Genomic DNA, 20,979 nt, shown 5'->3' on the forward strand with positions numbered 1-20,979 from the left:
AGCGCCAAAATTGTCATGGGATTTGTTAGCTCTTTTTTTTCTTTGCGATGCGATCTTATCGCTATCGCAAATCGCATCCACACCTTGTTGCCTTCGTTACGCCCTGTGTTTTCTGTCGATTGCGATTCTGCGATGCGATCCAATCACAAATCGCAAATCGCACCCATATGTTAGTGCTTCACTCTTTCTCTTCCGCCGACGCGATGTTGCGATGTGATCTGATCGCAAATCGCATATCTCACCTTCTTCAAACCGATCTCAGTCGTTCGATTAAATCAACGGTTGATGTACAGGCTTGCAGCAATTTGCGTGACGTGAATTAGAAGTTTCATTGACCGCCAATTTTGTCAGTGAAACAACAAATGAAAAATTTACTATGGTTGGTAAACATAAGTAAAAGCCTTTAATTTTATTGTTTTTTTATTTTCACGGGAGTATGGCACTGTAAAAAAAAAGTAATGTCCTGTTTTATTGTTCATATTGAACATGAAATGTATGTGTGATACGCACAGCAACGTGTATGTAAAAAAAAGAGTTTTTTACACACAACAGTGTAAATTTACAAGCAGACACAGCAGTGTATTTTTTTTTTTCAGCAGAGACAGAGCATTTTGTTTTAAAATGCACAACAGTGCAGAGACAGAGTAATTTCCTAGGGAGACAATGAAGTTTTTTTAACTGCATCCGAAGCAGAGATTTTTTGTAACAGTTGGTTTTATTAATGAATACAATTTTCTTTTGTGCATGTGTAAACCTCTGCGCTCTGGAAACAAATTTTTAGTTCCGATGTGGTAAAAATAGAGCATCATTATCTGTTATGTTCATCTTTTGTTTGGAATCATCAGAAATTCCCAACACAATGCAGGTACATTGCCTTACTTTCATTATTACTATACCTATTTCCTCTGCCATTTCGCGACGGCAAAAACTCAGGCAATACATAGATACGGTAACAAGGGAGATGGTGTGTTTAAAGCTCGTCATTGCAATGCTCCTCTGCCATTTGGAGACCGAGAAAACTCGAGATGCTGCAAGAAAATTTGAGATACAGTGGCAACGGAGATGTCGTGTTTAAATCCCCTGATTGCAGTGCTCCTCTACCATACATGGATACCGTAGCTAGATGTGAAACAGAAAATCATGTGCCAGATGTCAAACAGAAAATAAAAGTGTAGACCACTAACTGATTCAAAAGAAAGCCCATCCGCCTAATAATCGGGATTCATTTATTCCGTTAGTCTAACAAGGTGACTTTTTTGCACTTTTACGGATAGATTTTCTAATAGATGTTGCCCGGAATCTGGTCAGTAATTAGGAAGATTGTATTTTTAAGTCGTTGACTCTACACAGTCCAAATGTCCGAGGAGTTTTCCAAGGGGATGAATCTATTTCTGCATTAAAGAGTACAATTTAAGTAACGGAGCATTGCAATCTCACAATGAATTTTGTCGCTGGATTTGAGTGAAGAAGACCATAATATTACCTTGTCAAACTAGGTCTTCAGAAAATCTAGTTAAGCATCAAACCATAATTTGAAAATGGATTCCAAACATTAACTTTATACGATAATGTATATTCATATTCAAAAGGCCTTTTCTCATTGATTTGAGGACAATCTTATCATAAATTAGTTGATGCATATGCTCTGAGAGCATAGATGTTAGCCTCTATAATTTGAAAACGTATTCTCTGTTGCCATGTTCTAGTGAGAATACAAGGATCTATGATACATCTATAAAACCCTGAAACATACATTAGTTCAATCTTTACAATTTCATCTTACCCATAGCATTTATTTTGAGGTTGAGCTATCTACACATTACCTATATTCTTAAAATTTGTGATATTGCATAGAAAAAACCCATTTCATTACCAATTTGATTCTCTGTAGCAACTTGGTTGCTTAATGAAAATTTATGTGAGACTACACCTATAATGTATTTTGAAAGAAGGTCCAGTTTGATCCTATGCACATCTTATTTGAATGAAAATAATATCTTTTTTTCTAATCTAGCATAATCTTTTATTACAATACACTTAATTGCATCATAAATTGCATTAAATATTTACTAACACTACATCGCTTGTACTTTGAGAAGAGATTAGTTTATTATCCCCAACAGTTAGTGTAATTTGGCATTCTAATTAGACTGTGAATGTAACATTGTGCATTCATTAAAAAAGGATGAGATATATCTAACCTATTAGGTTGAACTGGTTCAGTAATGATGATTGTCTTGTTCCATATTTACTTGATGTCTAGCCTATCAATGGTGGAACTCATTAGCACACTATTTATAACCTTGTCTTCCATGCTTTCATAACCTTCTTCCATCCAAAAAATAAAATGGAAATCAAAAAGTGGGTTTGATTTTCTCTGTTTGAGGAGATGGTAAAGAAATATTAAATATTTTTTCCTCTCCTTTGCTCAAATGGTTTTGGCAATAGGAACTTGCTTTTGTATGTTAGATAATGAACATTAAATTCAGGGTCATATTTCTAAACAAGTTTTTACCCTTAATTTGGAAAAGATGTTAATGCTCCGTAATTCCTCTCAGCTTTCAGTTAGTCAAACAGTGACTCACCGAATGGTGGCTTTCATAAGCCATAAGGACATTCATGTGAGAAGGCACTTTTTGATAGGTGAATAAGTCTGCAATTTGTACAATTGAATACATAGTACAATGGTTATGCCCTATATATAGAGTCATCATGAGAAAACTAGAAATTCTAGACTAATATACATTTATCTATTATGGAATCAAATTTGAGAAACTAGGATGTTGTGGATCAAAATATTAAACAATGAGAGGACTTGGCAGATCCTGTAGGACCAAGTGAGAGTTGGATTTATTCCATTAAGATATTGATTTATTGTTGTGAGATTCTTTCATCGATTGCTCTTCATGCTTGACGAACAAAGTGGCCTGCACGATATAATATGTTGCCACATAGGCTTTGTCATTAACCAAGAAACCTTGTAACAAGTGTTTCCTCTATTGAAGCCCCATATATATATATATATATATATATATATATATATATATATATATATATATATATATATAACGATTTTTGGCCTATCATATGTTTGCCAATTTTTAAATGTATTTTTATGTATCTTAATTTTGCTAATATTTCTCTAGTGGCTGGCTATGGTAGGTTGCAAGAATTGGCGAAAGAGATTAGAGAGCTGTAAAGCTTTCCATTGAGTTATATTGACGTAAGGTTAGGGCATTCATTTAAGGTTGTGTCTAACATTTTATTTATATTTATATTCATATTTAGTGACTTTATGACTTGGGGGAGCTTTAATTAGTGCTATTTTATTTGTATACATTGTTGCAATTTACGCGTGGGAACCAACATTTGTGGGTAGTATTAATTACATGTGTAGGTTTCAACACTCTTTGAGCCGAGAGGCTTATTCTACAACCCAGTAAGTATGAAGGGATGTGTAGAGGCTTATTCTACAACCCAGTAAGCATGAAGGGATGTGTAGAGGCTTATTCTACAACCCAGTAAGCATGAAGGGATGTGTAGAGGCTTATTCTACAACTCAATATGAAGGGATGTGTAAATTAAAATTAAAATAAAAATTATGTTCTATATAGAAAAGTAATGTGGGCTATAATTAAAAAAAAATGAATATGTTGTAAAGTAATTAGAAATAAAAAAAATGTAATCTACTTTTCAAAAATATTTCAACAGGAAAAGTTAAATAAATTATTTTAATATCTATGTTCACTGAATTTCATATATATATATATATATATATATATATATATATAAAGTTTTTATGGTTAAAATTTTTATTTGGTTCTATATATACTCTATTTAGCATTCAAAAATACAATTTAAACAATGAAAAATAACACATTGTATTTTGCACTCTAAAAAAGTTTTCTCCTCGAGAAATTTGATCCCTCTAGGCTCATGTTAGATGCGTAGTTAAGATGGATCTATGATGGTTATAATCTTAATACTATATTGATTTGTTAGATGTTAATCATATCAATATTACATTGATCTCTTCCCAGTTGTGGTACATACATTCAAAATTTGAAGAATCTTGAGAGTTGAATCTGTTTTAATCACATTGAAAAAATTGTGGACATGAATGATATTTATTTCAATAGGTATGTTTATTTCGAAAAAGAGTTTTTAAAATTAAAATTTAATTATTAATAATTATTAAGTAAATTATTAATTTCTATAGAATAATTTGGAATATTTTTAATAGTGTAAACAAATAAAAAAAAGTTTAGATTTATTTTTAAAATAGTTATATTTTTTTGGAAGTTTTTCCACATATTTTCTGATTTAATTTATTCATAATTCAATAAAAAATTATTAAAATTAAAAATTTGAATAAAAATTTCTGCACAATTTTTTAAAATACTAAATCCATATATACAACAAAAACTTATTTTAAATAACAAAGGTTATTGAAAAAATTTTTAACCAAATACTTTTAAAAACACTTTAAAAAAACCATTCCACTCCAAAACTTATAATAATTAAACGAGGCCGGGGATATAATGGCCGAGAGTGCAATTTTTGATACGAAGAAAAGACGACCAGCTAGACCAGAACTTTCAAAATTGGAGTGGGTTGATAACTTGCACGACGGTGATTCATCATTTAACATATGGTCCACATCGTACATCCCGACGACAAACCTCGTTGGAATTTTAAAATTAGAGGGCTTTATTGGGCCAATTTAACTCTAAAGGTTTGCAATGGTATTTAGGTTTTACTAATTAAATAAATGGAGTTGGAGTTTAGTGTCACAGAAAAGTTTGAAGTGAAATGTTGATTTGTGTTATTTAAATTGTTTTTAATTATATATATATGAATTCAGCACTTTGAAAAACACCTAAAATATTTCTATTATACCAAAATTACCCATCAAATTTAAAAATTAGACCTAAAAATCTAAAAAAACAACAACCCCTCAATTATCCTCTAATAAATAACAATAATCGGAATTTGGTACAGTGACCACTGTAGTTGTCAATGTGACAGTTGTACTAACTTTGGTCCCCATTCAATTTGAATACAAATATAATTGGCTACTGACGTTGCTGCAGCTTGATAAGACCAAAATATGCACCGCCTTCGCCTTTCTCCATGAGATGCAAGTGATTTCCCTGCTCAACAACGCTCCCTTTCTCAATAACTGCTATACAGTCCTCGTTCTGAACTGACGCCAGTCGATGAGCTACAGTGACACTCGTTCGTCCCACCGTCACTCGATCCAATGCCTCCTGAACTACCTTCTCCGAATAAGCATCCAATGCACTGGTTGCCTCGTCCAACAACAAGATGCTTGGATTCTTAATAATTGCCCTTGCTATCGCTATCCTTTGCTTCTGGCCCCCAGACAGCTGCGTTCCCCGGTTCCCTGTGCTCGTTTCGTATCCATCCTTCAAGCACCTGAAATATATGTTCACCATTCATTAATAACACGTAAATTGACAAACTTAGACAGTAATTGTAATTAAAGATTTATTTGAGTCAACTTACGAAATGAATTCATGGGCATTGGCAGCCTTGGCAGCATCTATTATTTCCGCCTCACTTGCGTTCTCTTTACCATAGGCAATGTTCTCCCGGATGCTGCCAGCAAAAAGAGTTGGCTCCTGCCCTACAAGAGCTATATGCTCTCTCAATGACCGCAAATTGAAGCTCCTTATATCTTTCCCATCAACGAGTACTGTGCCTTTCAGCGGATCATAGAATCTCTCTATCAATCCGATGATAGTGGACTTACCACACCCACTCTTTCCAACTAGCGCCACGCTGCTCCCTGCGTTGATTTTGAGGCTGAAGTTTCTCAAGATCATAGCATTTGGACGAGCTGGATAAGCAAAGTCCACACTATTGAGCGCTACAGAGCCTTGGACTTTCTCAGGGTTAACCCCATCATGGTTCTCTGGGTTTATAAGGCTCTCTCTGTCCAAAATTTCAAACACGGACGTGACAGCATCAGACCCTTTGGCCAGGTCGGAAGTCATACTTCCAGCATCCGCTATCATGCGACCCAATCTTCCAAATATAAAATGGTTCAATAAAAAAGCATGAAAACTGATAACACCTTGTGCTATGAGCTTCGCTCCGTACCAAAACTCAAATGGCCAATAGCATATTTCAAGAAACTTAGAAGTTCCCAGGGCCAATCCTGCGTACCAAGACTGTTTATTGATCTCCCTGCGTGGGCCTGTCTGTGTGGAGTCAAAAATATTAATAATTTTTTGTTGAGAGCAAAAAGCCGCTATGGTTCTATGATGTGTGACGCATTCGAAGGCCGCTTGGCTACCTTGATTCTGCGCTTTAATAGACTTGCCCGAAACACTTTTAAGGAGGACGTTTCTAGTGTAGAAACAAAGCACCATCAACGGCTGCACAGCGATCAAGACAATAGCAAGTCTCCAAGCTACCAACATTCCTAGAGTCACGGTTATAGTTGCTCCAGAGACACACTCCACTAGGAGTGAAACACGATCTCCCACCAAGGATCTTACCTGCATATATATAAAGCCTTTAAGCGATTGATTTGTAGTATATATGTACGGCTTTAACAATGTTAAACAGATTAGATGTAAAAATATAATGGCTTGGGTACTTACCACATTAGCTTCCTTGGCCAATTTTGAACAAACAGCTCCACTGGAATTTTGGTCCTGATCGAACCAGCCAACTTCGAATGTGAGAATTTTTTAAAACATTCTCTGGCGGATCCTTTTTGCTGTTGGGTATTTTTTATGGGGAAAATACCAAAAACCAAACATTCAAACACACAGAGGCAATGCTCTGTTTTTACTTTTCTCTTGGATCCTTTTGTGCACAGAAGACTTAAAAAAATTCACTGAGAGACAGAGTATTTCAACACCATAAAAGATTTCTGAGAAATTACTGGGTTAACTACTGTAAATCCGTTTTTACATTCACTGTAATGAAAGTTTACATAAGTTTACTGCTGTAAACAAAATTCACACAGACTTACAAAAAAAAACATCACCATTTTCTTTATGCACTGCTTGTGCAAAAACCACACATGGTTTTCTTACAACTCCAAAAATTACATCACCTGGTTCTTATCTTTTTACACACTGCTGTGTGTTTTCCTTTTTACTGCGCCATCATTCTTTTACACTGCTGAAAAAATGAGTTCTTTTCCCCGTGTGCAACACTTAAAAAAAAAAAAAATCAACACAAAACACTTTACATACAATTTTATATTTTTAACACATGCCGTATATAAAAAAATATAAAACATATAAAAAAAATTAAAACTATGCGCCCATGCCCATATTAATGGGACTCCACCAAAAATTACGTATGTGCCCATAATCATTTAAGATGGGCCTCCACCAACCTTCGTAAATGCATTAAAGGCCTCAGCGTTTCCTCCACGGCGGTCAGCGGAAAAAGACAAACACTCCACGCAATGCATTGATTTGACGCAGGTGGGCATCAACTTCGGAGATCGACGGTTGAAGAAGGTGGAGCAGATCGAACGGCGAAAATGATATCGGAAGGCCAACAAGTGCTGAACATTAGCCTCCGAGAAAATGACGTTGCGTTACGTCAGGGCTGAACCACGTGTCAGCTCCAAATTGTATCGGAGCTCCTTGCCGGATTATTCCTTCTGCCTGAAATCAACCCGAGAGCTTTCCGGCGAGGTTTGCTTAACGTTTTCTGGCAGCTGCGTTGAAAGCGTACGGCAGCGTTGAAATTAGATTTCAACACTCCCCTTTAATTTCAACAGCTGGGCATTCGGTCATACCCAGACATTTTCTCAAAAATTCAAAGCTCTTCTGATCCAATGGCTTTGTCAAGATGTCTGCTACCTGTTCTTGAGTCCTGCAATGTTCTAGGACAATTTCTCCATTGTTCACCAATTCTCTGATGTAATGAAACCTTGTATCAATGTGTTTCGTTCTCTTATGAAACACTGAATTCTTTGACAATGCAATAGCTGAGCTATTGTCACAAAAAATCACTGTTGCTTTGGCCTGCTCTTGGCCTAAGCTTCTCAACATTCTTCTCATCCACACTGCTTGACATGCTGCTGCTGTAGCTGCCACATATTCAGCCTCTGCTGTAGACAATGCTACAATGGACTGCTTCTTAGAAGCCCATGAAATGGCTCCTTAACCCATATTAAAAACATAACCGGAAGTGCTCTTCCGATCATCTACACTTCCAGCCCAATCGCTGTCTGTGTATCCAACCAAATCTGAATGTTCTGAGGCATGATATAAAATTCCAAACATTTTGGTGCCTTTGACATACCTCAAAATTCTCTTTGCTGCCTGCCAATGTGCCTCCTTTGGCCTCTCCATGAACCTGGAAATTAAACTAACAGCATACATTAAATCAGGCCTAGTAGCTGTTAAATACATAAGGCTGCCCACAATACTTTTATACAAACTAGGATCAAAATCCTTGCTGCTGTCCTCTCTGCTGAGCTTTAATCCCATCACTGTGGGAGTGATTGCTGCCTTGCATTCTTGCATGTTAAATCTGCCCAGAACTTGATTTACATATCTTGCTTGAGATATAAAAATTCCTTTTTCATTTTGATCTACTTCTATGCCTAAGAAGTATCTCAAGAAACCCATGTCAGTCATTTCAAATTCATCCTTCATGACTGATTTAAAATTTTTAATGAGCTGATCATCATTACCTGTGAAAATCACATCATCAACATACAAAACAACAATTAAAATTTTACCATCTTTTTCCTTGATGTAGACTGTGGGTTCTCCTTCACATTTGTCAAATTCATTATCCAATAGATATGAATCTATCCTGCTGTACCATGCTCTTGGCGCTTGCTTCAGCCCATAAAGAGCTTTCTTCAATTTGCACACTTTGTGCTCTTCACCTTTCTTCTCATAGCCGAGAGGCTGTTCAACATAAACCTCTTCTTTTAACACTCCATTTAGGAATGCTGATTTCACGTCCATTTGGTAGACTTTCCATTTGTTTTGTGCTGCTATGGATAGCACTGCTCTCACGGTTTCCATCCTTGCAACCGGTGCGAAAGTCTCCTCATAATCTCTCCCATACTGCTGCTTGTACCCTTTGACAACCAGCCTTGCTTTATGCCTTTCAATCTTGCCTTCAGCATTGCTCTTGGTCTTGTAGACCCATTTCACACCAATGACTTCTTTGCCTTTTGGTAACTCAACCAAATCCCATGTTTTGTTTCTCTCTATGGCATTCATCTCCTCATCCATAGCTTCTATCCATTTCCTATCTTTAATTGCATCTTCGAAATGAATAGGATCATCAACATGACAAAACAAGGCAAATAAGGAATTCATTCCTTCTTCATAAATTTCACTTAGATTTCTAAACTTCTTACCTCTTTCACTTGGTGTGCAAGTGCTTGAAGATGCACTTGAATTTCCTCCTTGTGGTGTGCTTGGAGAAGCACTCTCATTGATCCTCAATGGTGTTCCTTGCTGTCCTTGTGTTGGCGCTGCTGTTTGGGGATGCATTTCAGCCACCTCCTCTTCATCTTCATCATGAGACAAACAGTTCTTGACATTCACTGTTTTCTCTATGCTTCCATCCCAAGCTTCTTCTTCGATGAATTGAACATCTCTGCTTACAAAGAACTTCTTGGTAGATGGGATGTACAGCCTGTAGGCTTTGGATTCCTCACTGTATCCAATGAAAATGCATTTCTCCCCTTTGCTGTCCAACTTCCTCCTTAGCTTATCTGGAATGTGTGCATAGGCCACACACCCGAAAACTCTCATGTGGGTGACTCCTTACTTTCTCCCACTCCATGCCTCTTCTGGCACTTTGTTCATCACTGCTTTTGTAGGACACCTGTTCAAAATGTACACTGCACAATTTACAGCTTCAGCCCAATAGTCATTTCCCAAATGCTTTGCCTTTAGCATGCTCCTCGCCATATCCATGATGGTCCTGTTTTTCCTTTCAGCAACTCCATTTTGCTGCGGAGTGTACCGAGTTGTGAACTGTTTATGTATTCCATTTTCTCTACAAAACTTTAGGAATTCATTTGAGATATACTCACCTCCTCTATCAGTTCTCAATACTTTTATGTGCAGCCCGCTTTGGTTCTCCACAAGTGCTTTGAAGTTTTGGAATTTCTCAAAGACTTCACTTTTGTTTTTAAGGAAATATATCCAAGTCTTCCTTGTCAAATCATCAATGAATGTTAAGAAATATAGGTTGCCTGCTAATGATGGAGCTTGCATTGGTCCACACAAATCTGAGTGGATAATCTCTAAGGGTGCCTTTGCCCTTATGCTCTTACCTGATGGAAAACTCTCTCTATGTTGTTTTCCCAAAATGCAGCCTTCACATAGGCTGTCCGGTTTCTCTATCAATGGTAATCCTTTTACCATTCCTTTTCTGCTCAACAAATTCAGACCTCCAAAATTTAGATGCCCGAATCTCAAGTGCCATAACCAATTTTCATCCTTTGGCACGCTTTGGAAGGCCTCTTGGGTGACTGCTGCAATTTCACCTTTGTTTTTCATGTCTGCCCGGATCCTGAGAGGGAACATCCTATTCCTTGTCATCTTCACTTCAGCAATGCATCTTTTGCTGGGTGGTATATCCATGATGGTGCACACATCATTTACAAAGTAAACATTGTAACCCTTTTGGATAAGCTGTCCAACACTCAATAGGTTACATCTCATTCCGGGGACATAGTAGACATCTGCTATGGTTTTCCTTTCTCCTTGTTTTGTAAATATTTTTACCTCCCCTTTTCCCATAACAGACACTTTACTATCAGTGCCTAGTGTGACCTCTGATTTCAAATTCTAATTTAAGGCTGAAAAGAGGGCTATATTCCCTGTCATATGGTTGCTGCAACCTGAGTCTAAAAACCATATGTCTTCACTATGTGTTTCAGCCATGTTACAAGCTAACAGGACATTTTCTTGACTGCTGTTTTCTCTTGTAACATTTGCATTTTGTCTGTTGTTCTTATCATGCTGTTTCTTTCTACAATCACTAGCATAATGTCCATACTTTTTGCAATAATAGCATTGAACATTAGATTTATCATACCTTTGTCCTTGAGCATGATACTGTTCTCCTTGTTGGCTGCTGCCTTGACCTTGGTTCTGATTTGTATTGCTGCCTCTTCCTTGTGCATTTGATGGGCTGTTTCTTCCACCTTTGTTCTGGCTTCTGCCTCTTCCTCTTCTGTTTCCTTTTCCTTGACCTCTTCCTCTTCCAAAGGACATCTGGGTCTTGAAGGCTTGCTCAAGAGATGAGTTTTCATTCCTACTCAACCTCTGCTCATGTGTTATCAGTGATGCATGTAGCTCATCAACTGAATAGCTTGAGAGATCCTTTGTCTCTTCAATGGTGGTGACTATGGCATCAAACCTTGAGGGTAAGACCCTCAATATTTTCTCCACTATTCTTCTATCTTCAATTGTTTCTCCATGAGTTCTCATTTGTGTGATTACACCAATCACATGAGTGAAGAATGAGTCAATCTTATCTGACTCCTTCATGTTCAAGTTCTCAAAATCCTTTCTCAGCAATTGTAGCTTTGCTGTCTTCACTCTCTCCATGCCTTGATAGGCTGTCTTGAGGGTTTGCCATGCTTCATTTGTTGTCTTAGCTGCTGCTAACCTTGGAAACACACTCTGGTCTACTGCTAGATACAACAACATACGGGCTTTCGAATCCTTCTTCCTATTGTTCTTCAGCAGATCCTTCTCTCCCTGAGTTAGTGCATTGAACTCAGTTTCATCTGCTGGTTCTTCAAAACCTTCCTCAACTATTTCCCATAAATCTTGGGAGGCAAACAGGGCTGTCATGGTTATTGCCCAGTAGTCATAGTTTTTCCCATTAAACTGTGGGAGCTGGGTGTTAAACAAACCCATACCAGTGCTTGTGCTGGCCATTCCTTGACTGTGTATTTAAAACACTGACTGTCTCTTCAATAACAAATAAGATAGCTATGAAGAATACCTGAATCCTTTGTTGTCTGAGTCTTCTATCTGCCTGAGAAGTTTTGCTGCAGCAACAACCTTCTCCCTTCAGCTTCTTTGTCTCCTTCAAAGAGCCTAAGCCTGCTCTGATACCACTGTTGGGTATTTTTTATGGGGAAAATACCAAAAACCAAACATTCAAACACACAGAGGCAATGCTCTGTTTTTACTTTTCTCCTGGATCCTTTTGTGCACAGAAGACTTAAAAAAATTCACTGAGAGACAGAGTATTTCAACACCATAAAAGATTTCTGAGAAATTACTGGGTTAACTGCTGTAAATCCCTTTTTACATTCACTGTAATAAAAGTTTACATAAGTTTACTGCTGTAAACAAAATTCACACAGACTTACAAAAAAAAACTTCACCATTTTCTTTATGCACTGCTTGTGCAAAAACCACACATGGTTTTCTTACAACTCCAAAAATTACATCACCTGGTTCTTATCTTTTTACACACTGCTGTGTGTTTTCCTTTTTACTGCGCCATCATTCTTTTACACTGCTGAAAAAATGAGTTCTTTTCCCCGTGTGCAACACTTAAAAAAAAAAAAAATCAACACAAAACACTTTACATACAATTTTATATTTTTAACACATGCCGTATATAAAAAAAAATTAAAACTATGCGCCCATGCCCATATTAATGGGACTCCACCAAAAATTACGTATGTGCCCATAATCATTTAAGATGGGCCTCCACCAACCTTCGTAAATGCATTAAAGGCCTCAGCGTTTCCTCCACGGCGGTCAGCGGAAAAAGACAAACACTCCACGCAATGCATTGATTTGACGCAGGCGGGCATCAGCTTCGGAGATTGACGGTTGAAGAAGGTGGAGCAGATCGAACGGCGAAAATGATATCGGAAGGCCAACAAGTGCTGAACATTAACCTCCGAGAAAATGACGTTGCGTTACGTCAGGGCTGAACCACGTGTCAGCTCCAAATTGTATCGGAGCTCCTTGCCGGATTATTCCTTCTGCCCTGAAATCAACCCGAGAGCTTTCCGGCGAGGTTTGCTTAACGTTTTCTGGCAGCTGCGTTGAAAGCGTACGGCAGCGTTGAAATTAGATTTCAACATTTGCTAGAAACTCGCCCACCACTGCGAAGTTATAGTGTTGAACCAAATTCACTGCAAATACATGCACTGCTAGGGCTATAAAAAGAATGCAATAAGTTCCGACTTTTGATCTGATCTGGTTTCCGTCTTTTGGAAAGAGCGCAGAAATCATGGTTGCCACAGTGACGGAATAAGCTATTTGAGTTGCTGCATATCCAAAGGCGCCTACACAGCCCATGAGAGTATTCTTCCACTCTGGAACATTCAATGCAAGCAACCTCCAGAAGGAAGATTTGGGCGCAGCATTGCCTTTTAGTTCTTCTTGTTCCAGGCGGGATATGCAACTATCAAATTGATTTGATCTAGCGGGTGACTTGTTATCATCTAAGCTTTGGCTATTTACTCCGGATGGCATTAGAGTATTTGATGCAGCGTTAGTACCATGTGACGGGGCCTTTTGCTGCATCTGCAGTAAAGCTGTATATGCCCCATTTGGGTTACTTAGCAGTTCTTGGTGTCCACCGAATTCGATGACCTGACCCTTTTGCATCACCGCAATTTTATGCGCTCCCTGAATAGTGGAGAGACGATGAGCCACAACCACCGTAGTGCGCCCAATAGAAGCCTTACCAAGTGCGTCCTGAACAATCTTCTCTGATTCCGCATCTAAAGCACTGGTGGCCTCGTCTAAAAGTAGAATGGAAGGGTTTTTCAGCATCGCTCTGGCTATGGCTATTCTCTGCTTTTGCCCTCCCGATATCTGGGTGCCACCTGCTCCTACCTGCATTTGGACAGATCGTGAAATGAATTCATGGTATTTTTGATTGACGAAATATAATAACTATAATATTTATGAGTTGTGCTTTAAAATGCCTGAAAAAATACCTGCGTGTCATAGCCCTCTGGGAGTTGGGTGATGAAGTCGTGGGCGTTGGAAGCTTTCGCAACACTAACGATTTCATCCATAGTCGCATCCTCCTTTCCAAACAAAATATTCTCAAGAATGGTGGAGGCGAACAGAGCAGGCTCTTGACTAACTAGTCCGATTTGGTTACGCAGCCATTTCAGTTGCAAACCTTTAATATTCTCTCCATCCACAAGAATTTCTCCTTTTAGTGGATCGTAGAACCGTTCTAATAATGAAATGGCTGTGGACTTTCCAGATCCACTGCCGCCCACTAAAGCCACTGTATGGCGTGCAGGAATAGTGAGACAAAAATCGTGAAATATCATGCTATCTGGTCTGGATGGATACGCAAATTGAACGTGCCGAAATTCGACCTCTCCCGATACCTTTTCCAATACTTTGCCTTTCTCATCCTCTGAATCTATTTCTGGTACTCTGTCAATCATCTTAAATATCCGAATAGCTGCAACGCCTGCCTCAGAAAAGTACTTGAGATTTGGAAGCGCGCTAGCCAGAGACCTGAATTTGTGAAGAAAAGAAAATAAATGGGCGGGAGAAATAAAATGACAACAGAAAAAAGAAAGAGAATAAAAGTAGTAAGACTTACAATCCACCCAGGATTATGCAGTAGCCAACACCAAAAATCATTCCGCCCGCTCACATCGTGATTCATCACCAATCTGCTTCCATACCATGAAATGAATGCCCACGGAGCAAAGCTTACGGATCCGTTGCCACCTATGGCAATCCCTTTTGACAGCCCTTGTTTAAGCGCAATTTTAACTGTTGCATCAAGTGCCGAAGAAAAATTGGCCATAGCCTTTGCTTCTCCAACGAAAGAATAGACGGTTCTAATAGAAGAAATAGCTTGCTCTGCAACCATGCTAGACTTATTACATTCCGCCTGCATCTTTCTCGCTATTCTTATGAGAGTCCGACCGTAAAGCAATCCTCCTAGTACTAGTAAACTGGAGAGGGGTAATGTCACCAGTGCCAACCTCCATGACAAGTATAAACTGGCCGCATAGCTAGCAACAAAATTTGATAAATTCATGACAAAATTGGGAACCTGAAAACACTCCCATGCGATTAAGATAGATTAGAATCGATCCAGTTACAATTATCCCCTAATTGAATTTCGTATCAATGTACTCTTGCTACTTGACAACAACTGTGTTTGGGAAACACACCTTTTCACTGAGAGCGTCCTGTATGACGAGGGTGTCGTTGTAAACACTGTTAACCACTTCAGAAATGTGTGTGCCGCTGGTATCAAAAAAATCCTTCTTCCTGCCTCAGGACAGCTCTCAGATACTTTCTGCGCAGCACAGATGCCTGTATTTCTGCAGTCCTTGTCCAGCAAAAACCCTCTGAAACACATGGCCAGTGTTCATTAAACTGCTCTACTAATTTAAAGCCACACACAACGTATATCAGAATAATGAATAAACAGTATAAAAGGAGGTTTCACCTAAAAATGCTGCAATCCATATTCCAGCTGCCAAATACAGGAAGGGCACTATTTGCTGCATCATGACCACGTCAAATATTAATTTACTTAACCTGAGTAACAATATAAAATTCGGCATCATGACCACATCAATATCTTCAATTATTAATGTACTTAACCTGAGTAACAATATAAAATTCAGAGATAAGGCATCTGCAAATGTGTTTTACCTTGTTCATTGTGTTCACGAAATGATCACTATGCTCGGGAATAGGAACATGAGATCCTAGACCATTTATTAGTCCACTGAGGATAATCAAAACGCCAGCGCCCCCTAGAGATCCATCAGCTATTGAACCAAAGGTGCCTAACAACATCATCAAAACATTCGCACAATCGGCATATCTGAAAATCTTCCATATTGACATGCTGTGATCGGCTTTTGAGTTCTTTGAACTCCTCTCCTGCTTTGTATCAGCCATCACTCCAGAGACAGATATTCGGGAGATGAGATTTATTGGCAGGAGGCTGATGACTGCCGAAATGTGTACATCTCCTCTCATCAGAGATCTTATTTATACTTTTATTCCATTGCCGCAGACCTAAATCTTTTACTCACGTTTGAAAGGTAGTTGTCGTGATTGTCATGGTTTGTTATTCAAATGTGATTTCCGTGATTCACATGTGAGCATATAAGTGAGAATTGATTCGAGTGAATGGAAACTATTGAACGTATGAAACATCAACCGCGTGTTATAAGTCGATTTCGATCGCTCTCCATGTCTTTTCAATTTAAGGTAAATGGAAAGAAAAATCACAGCATTTGTAAGTTTTGATGGTTTTACGTCCTCCTTTCTTTCGTTTTCTTTTTTTTTTAAATTCTGATGGCTTTACGTATTCTTTTTTCCGTTTCTTTTTTCCTACCGACTGGGAACCCCGAACTTCTTTTTTTCAGAAAGAAAATCATCATGGATTATATTAAAAGAATATAAAGATCTAAATACATGATTGTAGTTATGTAGACAACAATCTTACACTATAGTTGATGCAATTTCAATTAGGTTGAAGGCTTAAACTTTTTCAGAGATTAGTTAGTCCACAATGAATATTTATATTTTAAAATTGCATTTAAAAGATAATACAAGATCACAACTTAATTATTGAGACCCATAAAAAGAGACGTGTTTGGGTTTGGAGTAATTGTTTTTGTTTAGCTAAAAATAATTTTCCCCTCATACTTTCATTACTAATTTAACAAATAAATTATAATAAGTTTTCCACCTGTAAAAAAAATAAAAAAATCTAAAAACCCAAACCCTATTCGTTATTCGTTTTGTATTTTGATACCGTATAAAATCACATGACAGAAATATATTCTAAAATTATAAACCGCACATTTTGTGAAACAGAAGTGGACTTTTCCGATAGAGGCACAGATGCCGTGTAAAGAGATCCGTTGCGTTGCTGGTTGATTTTGGTTGGAATAATAAACGTGCTAAACTTTCTTTGGTTTGCTGTCATGGTACCTTCGATTTCCCTTTCGATCCTATTTTGAATTTCCCCTTCAGTCGTGTTGATTTGGGCGTTAAAACATATATTGATTTGTCTCTCGCAATGCAGTTGGCGATAATATCAAGATGCCCCTGGTGGTTCATGTGTTGCTGACATCCTGTGTCAGTTTTCTTCCTGAGAGACGACGATTTTTCAACTCATTCATTCAATAAGTACATCTATGTCTATACTTTTTCTTCATTTCTTTCATTTTTTGTGTGTGAAATTTAAAATGTGGATATGTTTTTTTTCATTCTTTTATTTTCATTTTTAGCGTGTGAAATTTAAAATGTGGATATAGATGAGTACGTATTAATTATTATTATTATTATTTATTTTTAAAGTCAGCGCTAAGTCAGACACCAAATTTATTAAACAAGTACATCTATTCCTGCTTTTTTTTTTCATTTTTAGTGTGTGAAATTCAAATATATTAGCATGTGCTATATTTAATTAAATGTAGATATAGATGAGTAGGTATTAATTATTATTATTATTATTGTTACCTATTTTTAAGCTCATGGCACACCAAATTCATTGAACAAATACATCTATGCCTGCTTTATTTCATTTTTAGTGTGTGAAATTCAAATATATTAGATGTGTTATATTTAATTAAATGTCGAAATACATGAGTAGGTATTAATTATTATTATTATTATTATCTAGTTCTAAGGTCACGACCAAGCCAAACACCAAATTCATTGAACAATTACATCTATATCTGTTTTTTTCTCATTTTTAGTACGTGAATTTTAGATATATTAGCATGTGTTATATTTAATTAAATGTGGACATAGATGAGTAGGTATTAATTATTATTATTATTATTACTATTATCTATTTTTAAGGTCACCACCAAGCTAGACATGAAATTGGTGTATGAGAACCCCTTGTGGGACAAGGGACCTACCCCGCTGATTGATTTCAGTGCTGATTCTACAAAAGCATACATACTCTACCCCCTCTAGTTTTGAATCTGTGACCTCTTCTGAGGAAACACATGCTCTTAACCATTCGGCCCACTGACATAAAATTATAAAAGGTAACAACAGTAATAAAATAACAATAGTAAAATGGAATCATTTATAAAATAACAATATTAAAATGGAGTGATTTATGTTTAGGCATAAAACAAAGATGAATTTTCATTTCCACAGTTGCACATATCAAAGGTGTTGAGTAATAATCATCATAATAGAAGATATGACTCCTAATAAAGGAGTTTACAACCTTACAAAGCAAATAATGCCAAATATATCTAAACATTATTTTTCCTAAAAAAAAATTAATTGCATGCATTACATGACATGCATAATCTCAAATCAATTATCAACATACTACTCTTTAACGCTAAGAGGGTTTACAATTTGATCTCAAAGTGTGAAAAACTAATTCATTAAAATGTTTGCAAGCTATTCTACAACCTCTATATACCTTAGTTATATTTCCTTCTTTTGCATCAAATCTTAAAGGAAATGATACTTAAGATCAAAACCTTTTATCCAACTATGATAGACTCGATTCTTGGGCAATTTGATGGCACTCATATTATCATAAAAAATCACCATAAAATCACTATAGACTAAACATGCTTCTGTCCAATTTCGTATTTTTCTAACTCTTAATGTATTTGTACCTCTCTAGGAGGTTGCAACATACTCTTCTTATAAAGATGAAAGGAAAACTATGCTTTGATTCTTCATTTCTAAGTAATGAAACCTAAACTTAAAGAAAAATAGTAAAACTATGCTTTGATTCTTCATCTCTAAGTAATGAAACCTAAACCCAAAGAAAAATAATTACTGGATATAAAATTACATATAAAATTATGATCATCAGAATTAGTTCTCTAATCATAAGCACTATAGTCGATAAAGTTAAACCCTTTGAAAGTGTAATAATGAATACAAAAAATTAGAATTCCATACACATTCCTCAAAATTTTCTTAACGACCTTCATATGTATTTCAATTGATCTATTGATCTATATCATGTATCTTGATCTATATCATGTATCTTGTTAAACCAGAGAAACTAAATTATATATATTAGGCTTTGTGTGGGTTAGAAACTCTCACAAACTCACAAACACTAAAATTTATCTACGTGTGTGTCAACAGTACTCCCTCCATTATGTATGTTTATATTTTCCTATGAAGATATTGTGGATAGGGTACTAGTTAAGAACGCTCAAACCATCCCTCTTGTGTTAGTTTATTAAAAGGTGTTTTGTATTACTCCACTCCTTAACATTTGTAGGGCTTACTACTTCATAATAATATCCCTAACCTACCATTAGCATTTAACGCTCATGCCTATGTTTAATATACCCATCAAAGTGTGTAACACTAATATGGGTATGCACCACTTGCTCATTCATTATTATATTTCACTTCCATTCAAAATAGGACTTATGCCATTAATATTATGTCTATTGGTGAATGTGTATGCGAAGGGCTGCCTCTCTGTGGTTTTGTAATGCTTATCGATATTATTGGTACTACCACCATTGCAGGTATTAGTGTATATTAAGCCTCACAGACGCGTATTTAATCACACTTGATACACTTGGTAATATGAACTCCAACGTTTTTAATCCCACATGTTACTGCGCTGTATTGGGAAATTAAATATTAACTATTATCTATTTTAAGGTCACGGTCCAGCGACACCAAATTTATTGATCAAGTACATCTATACTTGCTTTTTTTTCATTTTAGTGTGTGAAATTCAAATATATTATCATGTGCCATATTTAATTAAATATAGATATAGATGAGTAAGTATTAATTATTATTATTATTATCTATTTTTAAGTTCATGGCTAACTTAGAGAACAAATTCATTGAAAAATATTAGTTTGTGGCTGCATTTTTATTTAATATTACTTGAAAGAAAGTTTGGCACCCACCATGTGAATCTATAAAGTTTATATTGAAAAATATTGGTTTTATAAATTGTGTTATTTTAATGAGTTTGTCCAATCTGTTAGAATGGATAGATGGTAGATATTCTTAAATGGAATAAGATATATTGTTGTGTTTTTTTTAATTAATTTAATTTGACATAATTCTTTTGGGGTTAGAGGCATTGTCCATAAATTTTAATAAATATGTTTTTATATATTTTAATTTAAATTAGATAAAATGGTATCCAATTTAAAATTAAATTTTTACCCAAAATTTTAATAGAAATATTTTTATTCACTTTAATTTGAACTAGCCTTTAAGATAAATATATAAAATGACATTTTAAAATTAATTTCATTTTCATTATATTATTCAATCTACCTCTTATTCTACTACCTTTATAATAACCAAGGAATATGAATCCTTACAAGTCCAATCAGTGTAATCTCATAACATATGTATAGGCTCTATCACTTAGAACAAGTTGTGTAACATGATAACCTTCTGCTAGTACCATTAGTTACATCACTAACAAGGGGTTTTGGATAGATGGTTGTTAAGGCACTCTTTCATGTAAAGTCACCGATAGTCTTGCCAAGCTTACAAAATAAAATAAAAAAATCATTGTTATTTTTTAATTAAATTGATTTTTATTATTACATTATTTTTTAATTTAATTATTTTATCTTTATCATAATCTAATCAAGATAATTACAAATTTTAATTGTGAAAAAAAGAATTGAATCATTAATATCTTTAGCACAATGTTTAATAAATATATTTTGATTTATTTTAATACAATCATATTGTAATTTAATGGAATTAGAATTCACAATACATGTATAATATAATATAATTTTTGATATTATAAAATAATTAAGTTTTCAATATATTATTATTTAATAGATTATAAAATTTGATACTATAAAATATGAATTTTTTAATATATTTTTATTTAATAGATTATAAAATTTAGTATTATGAAATGAGTTAAGTTTTAATATATTATTATTTAGTTTAATTAATAAAAATTATTTTAATTTTATATTTATTAAATATTAAAAAATAAAAATAACTAAGATGTAAA

General features: G+C 35.7%; 1 protein-coding gene across 1 annotated transcript; it reads right to left on the reverse strand.

Annotated features, from left to right (window-relative positions):
- Positions 1-5,075: 5,075 nt before the first annotated feature.
- On the reverse strand, positions 5,076-15,911 carry LOC149194875 (putative multidrug resistance protein). Its single transcript, XM_089407829.1, has 11 exons — positions 15,660-15,911; positions 15,451-15,505; positions 15,170-15,347; positions 14,618-15,007; positions 13,958-14,498; positions 13,155-13,853; positions 13,008-13,049; positions 12,719-12,892; positions 6,633-6,686; positions 5,530-6,527; positions 5,076-5,439 (listed from the first exon to the last, which is right to left on the reverse strand). The coding sequence occupies exons 1-11, from the start codon at positions 15,909-15,911 to the stop codon at positions 5,076-5,078; spliced, it is 3,747 nt and encodes a 1,248-aa protein (XP_089263955.1).
- Positions 15,912-20,979: the final 5,068 nt, after the last annotated feature.

The sequence above is a fragment of the Pinus tabuliformis genome, chromosome 2_2 (assembly GCF_031772625.1).
Source record: "Pinus tabuliformis cultivar Carrire ecotype Pingquan chromosome 2_2, CPIR1, whole genome shotgun sequence".
Classification (NCBI taxonomy): Eukaryota; Viridiplantae; Streptophyta; class Pinopsida; order Pinales; family Pinaceae; genus Pinus; species Pinus tabuliformis.

What these genes read in the sequence shown, in the direction of transcription:
- LOC149194875 (XM_089407829.1), bottom strand. Translation starts at nt 15,911, where the DNA reads ATGGCTGATACAAAGCAGGAGAGGAGTTCAAAGAACTCAAAAGCCGAT. An exon ending in ATGGATTGCAGCATTTTTAG is followed by an intron (nt 15,348 to 15,450) that starts GTGAAACCTCCT and finishes TGTGTTTCAGAG; the next exon opens with GGTTTTTGCTGGACAAGGAC. An exon ending in TGGCCAAGGAAGCTAATGTG is followed by an intron (nt 6,528 to 6,632) that starts GTAAGTACCCAA and finishes ATATATATGCAG; the next exon opens with GTAAGATCCTTGGTGGGAGA.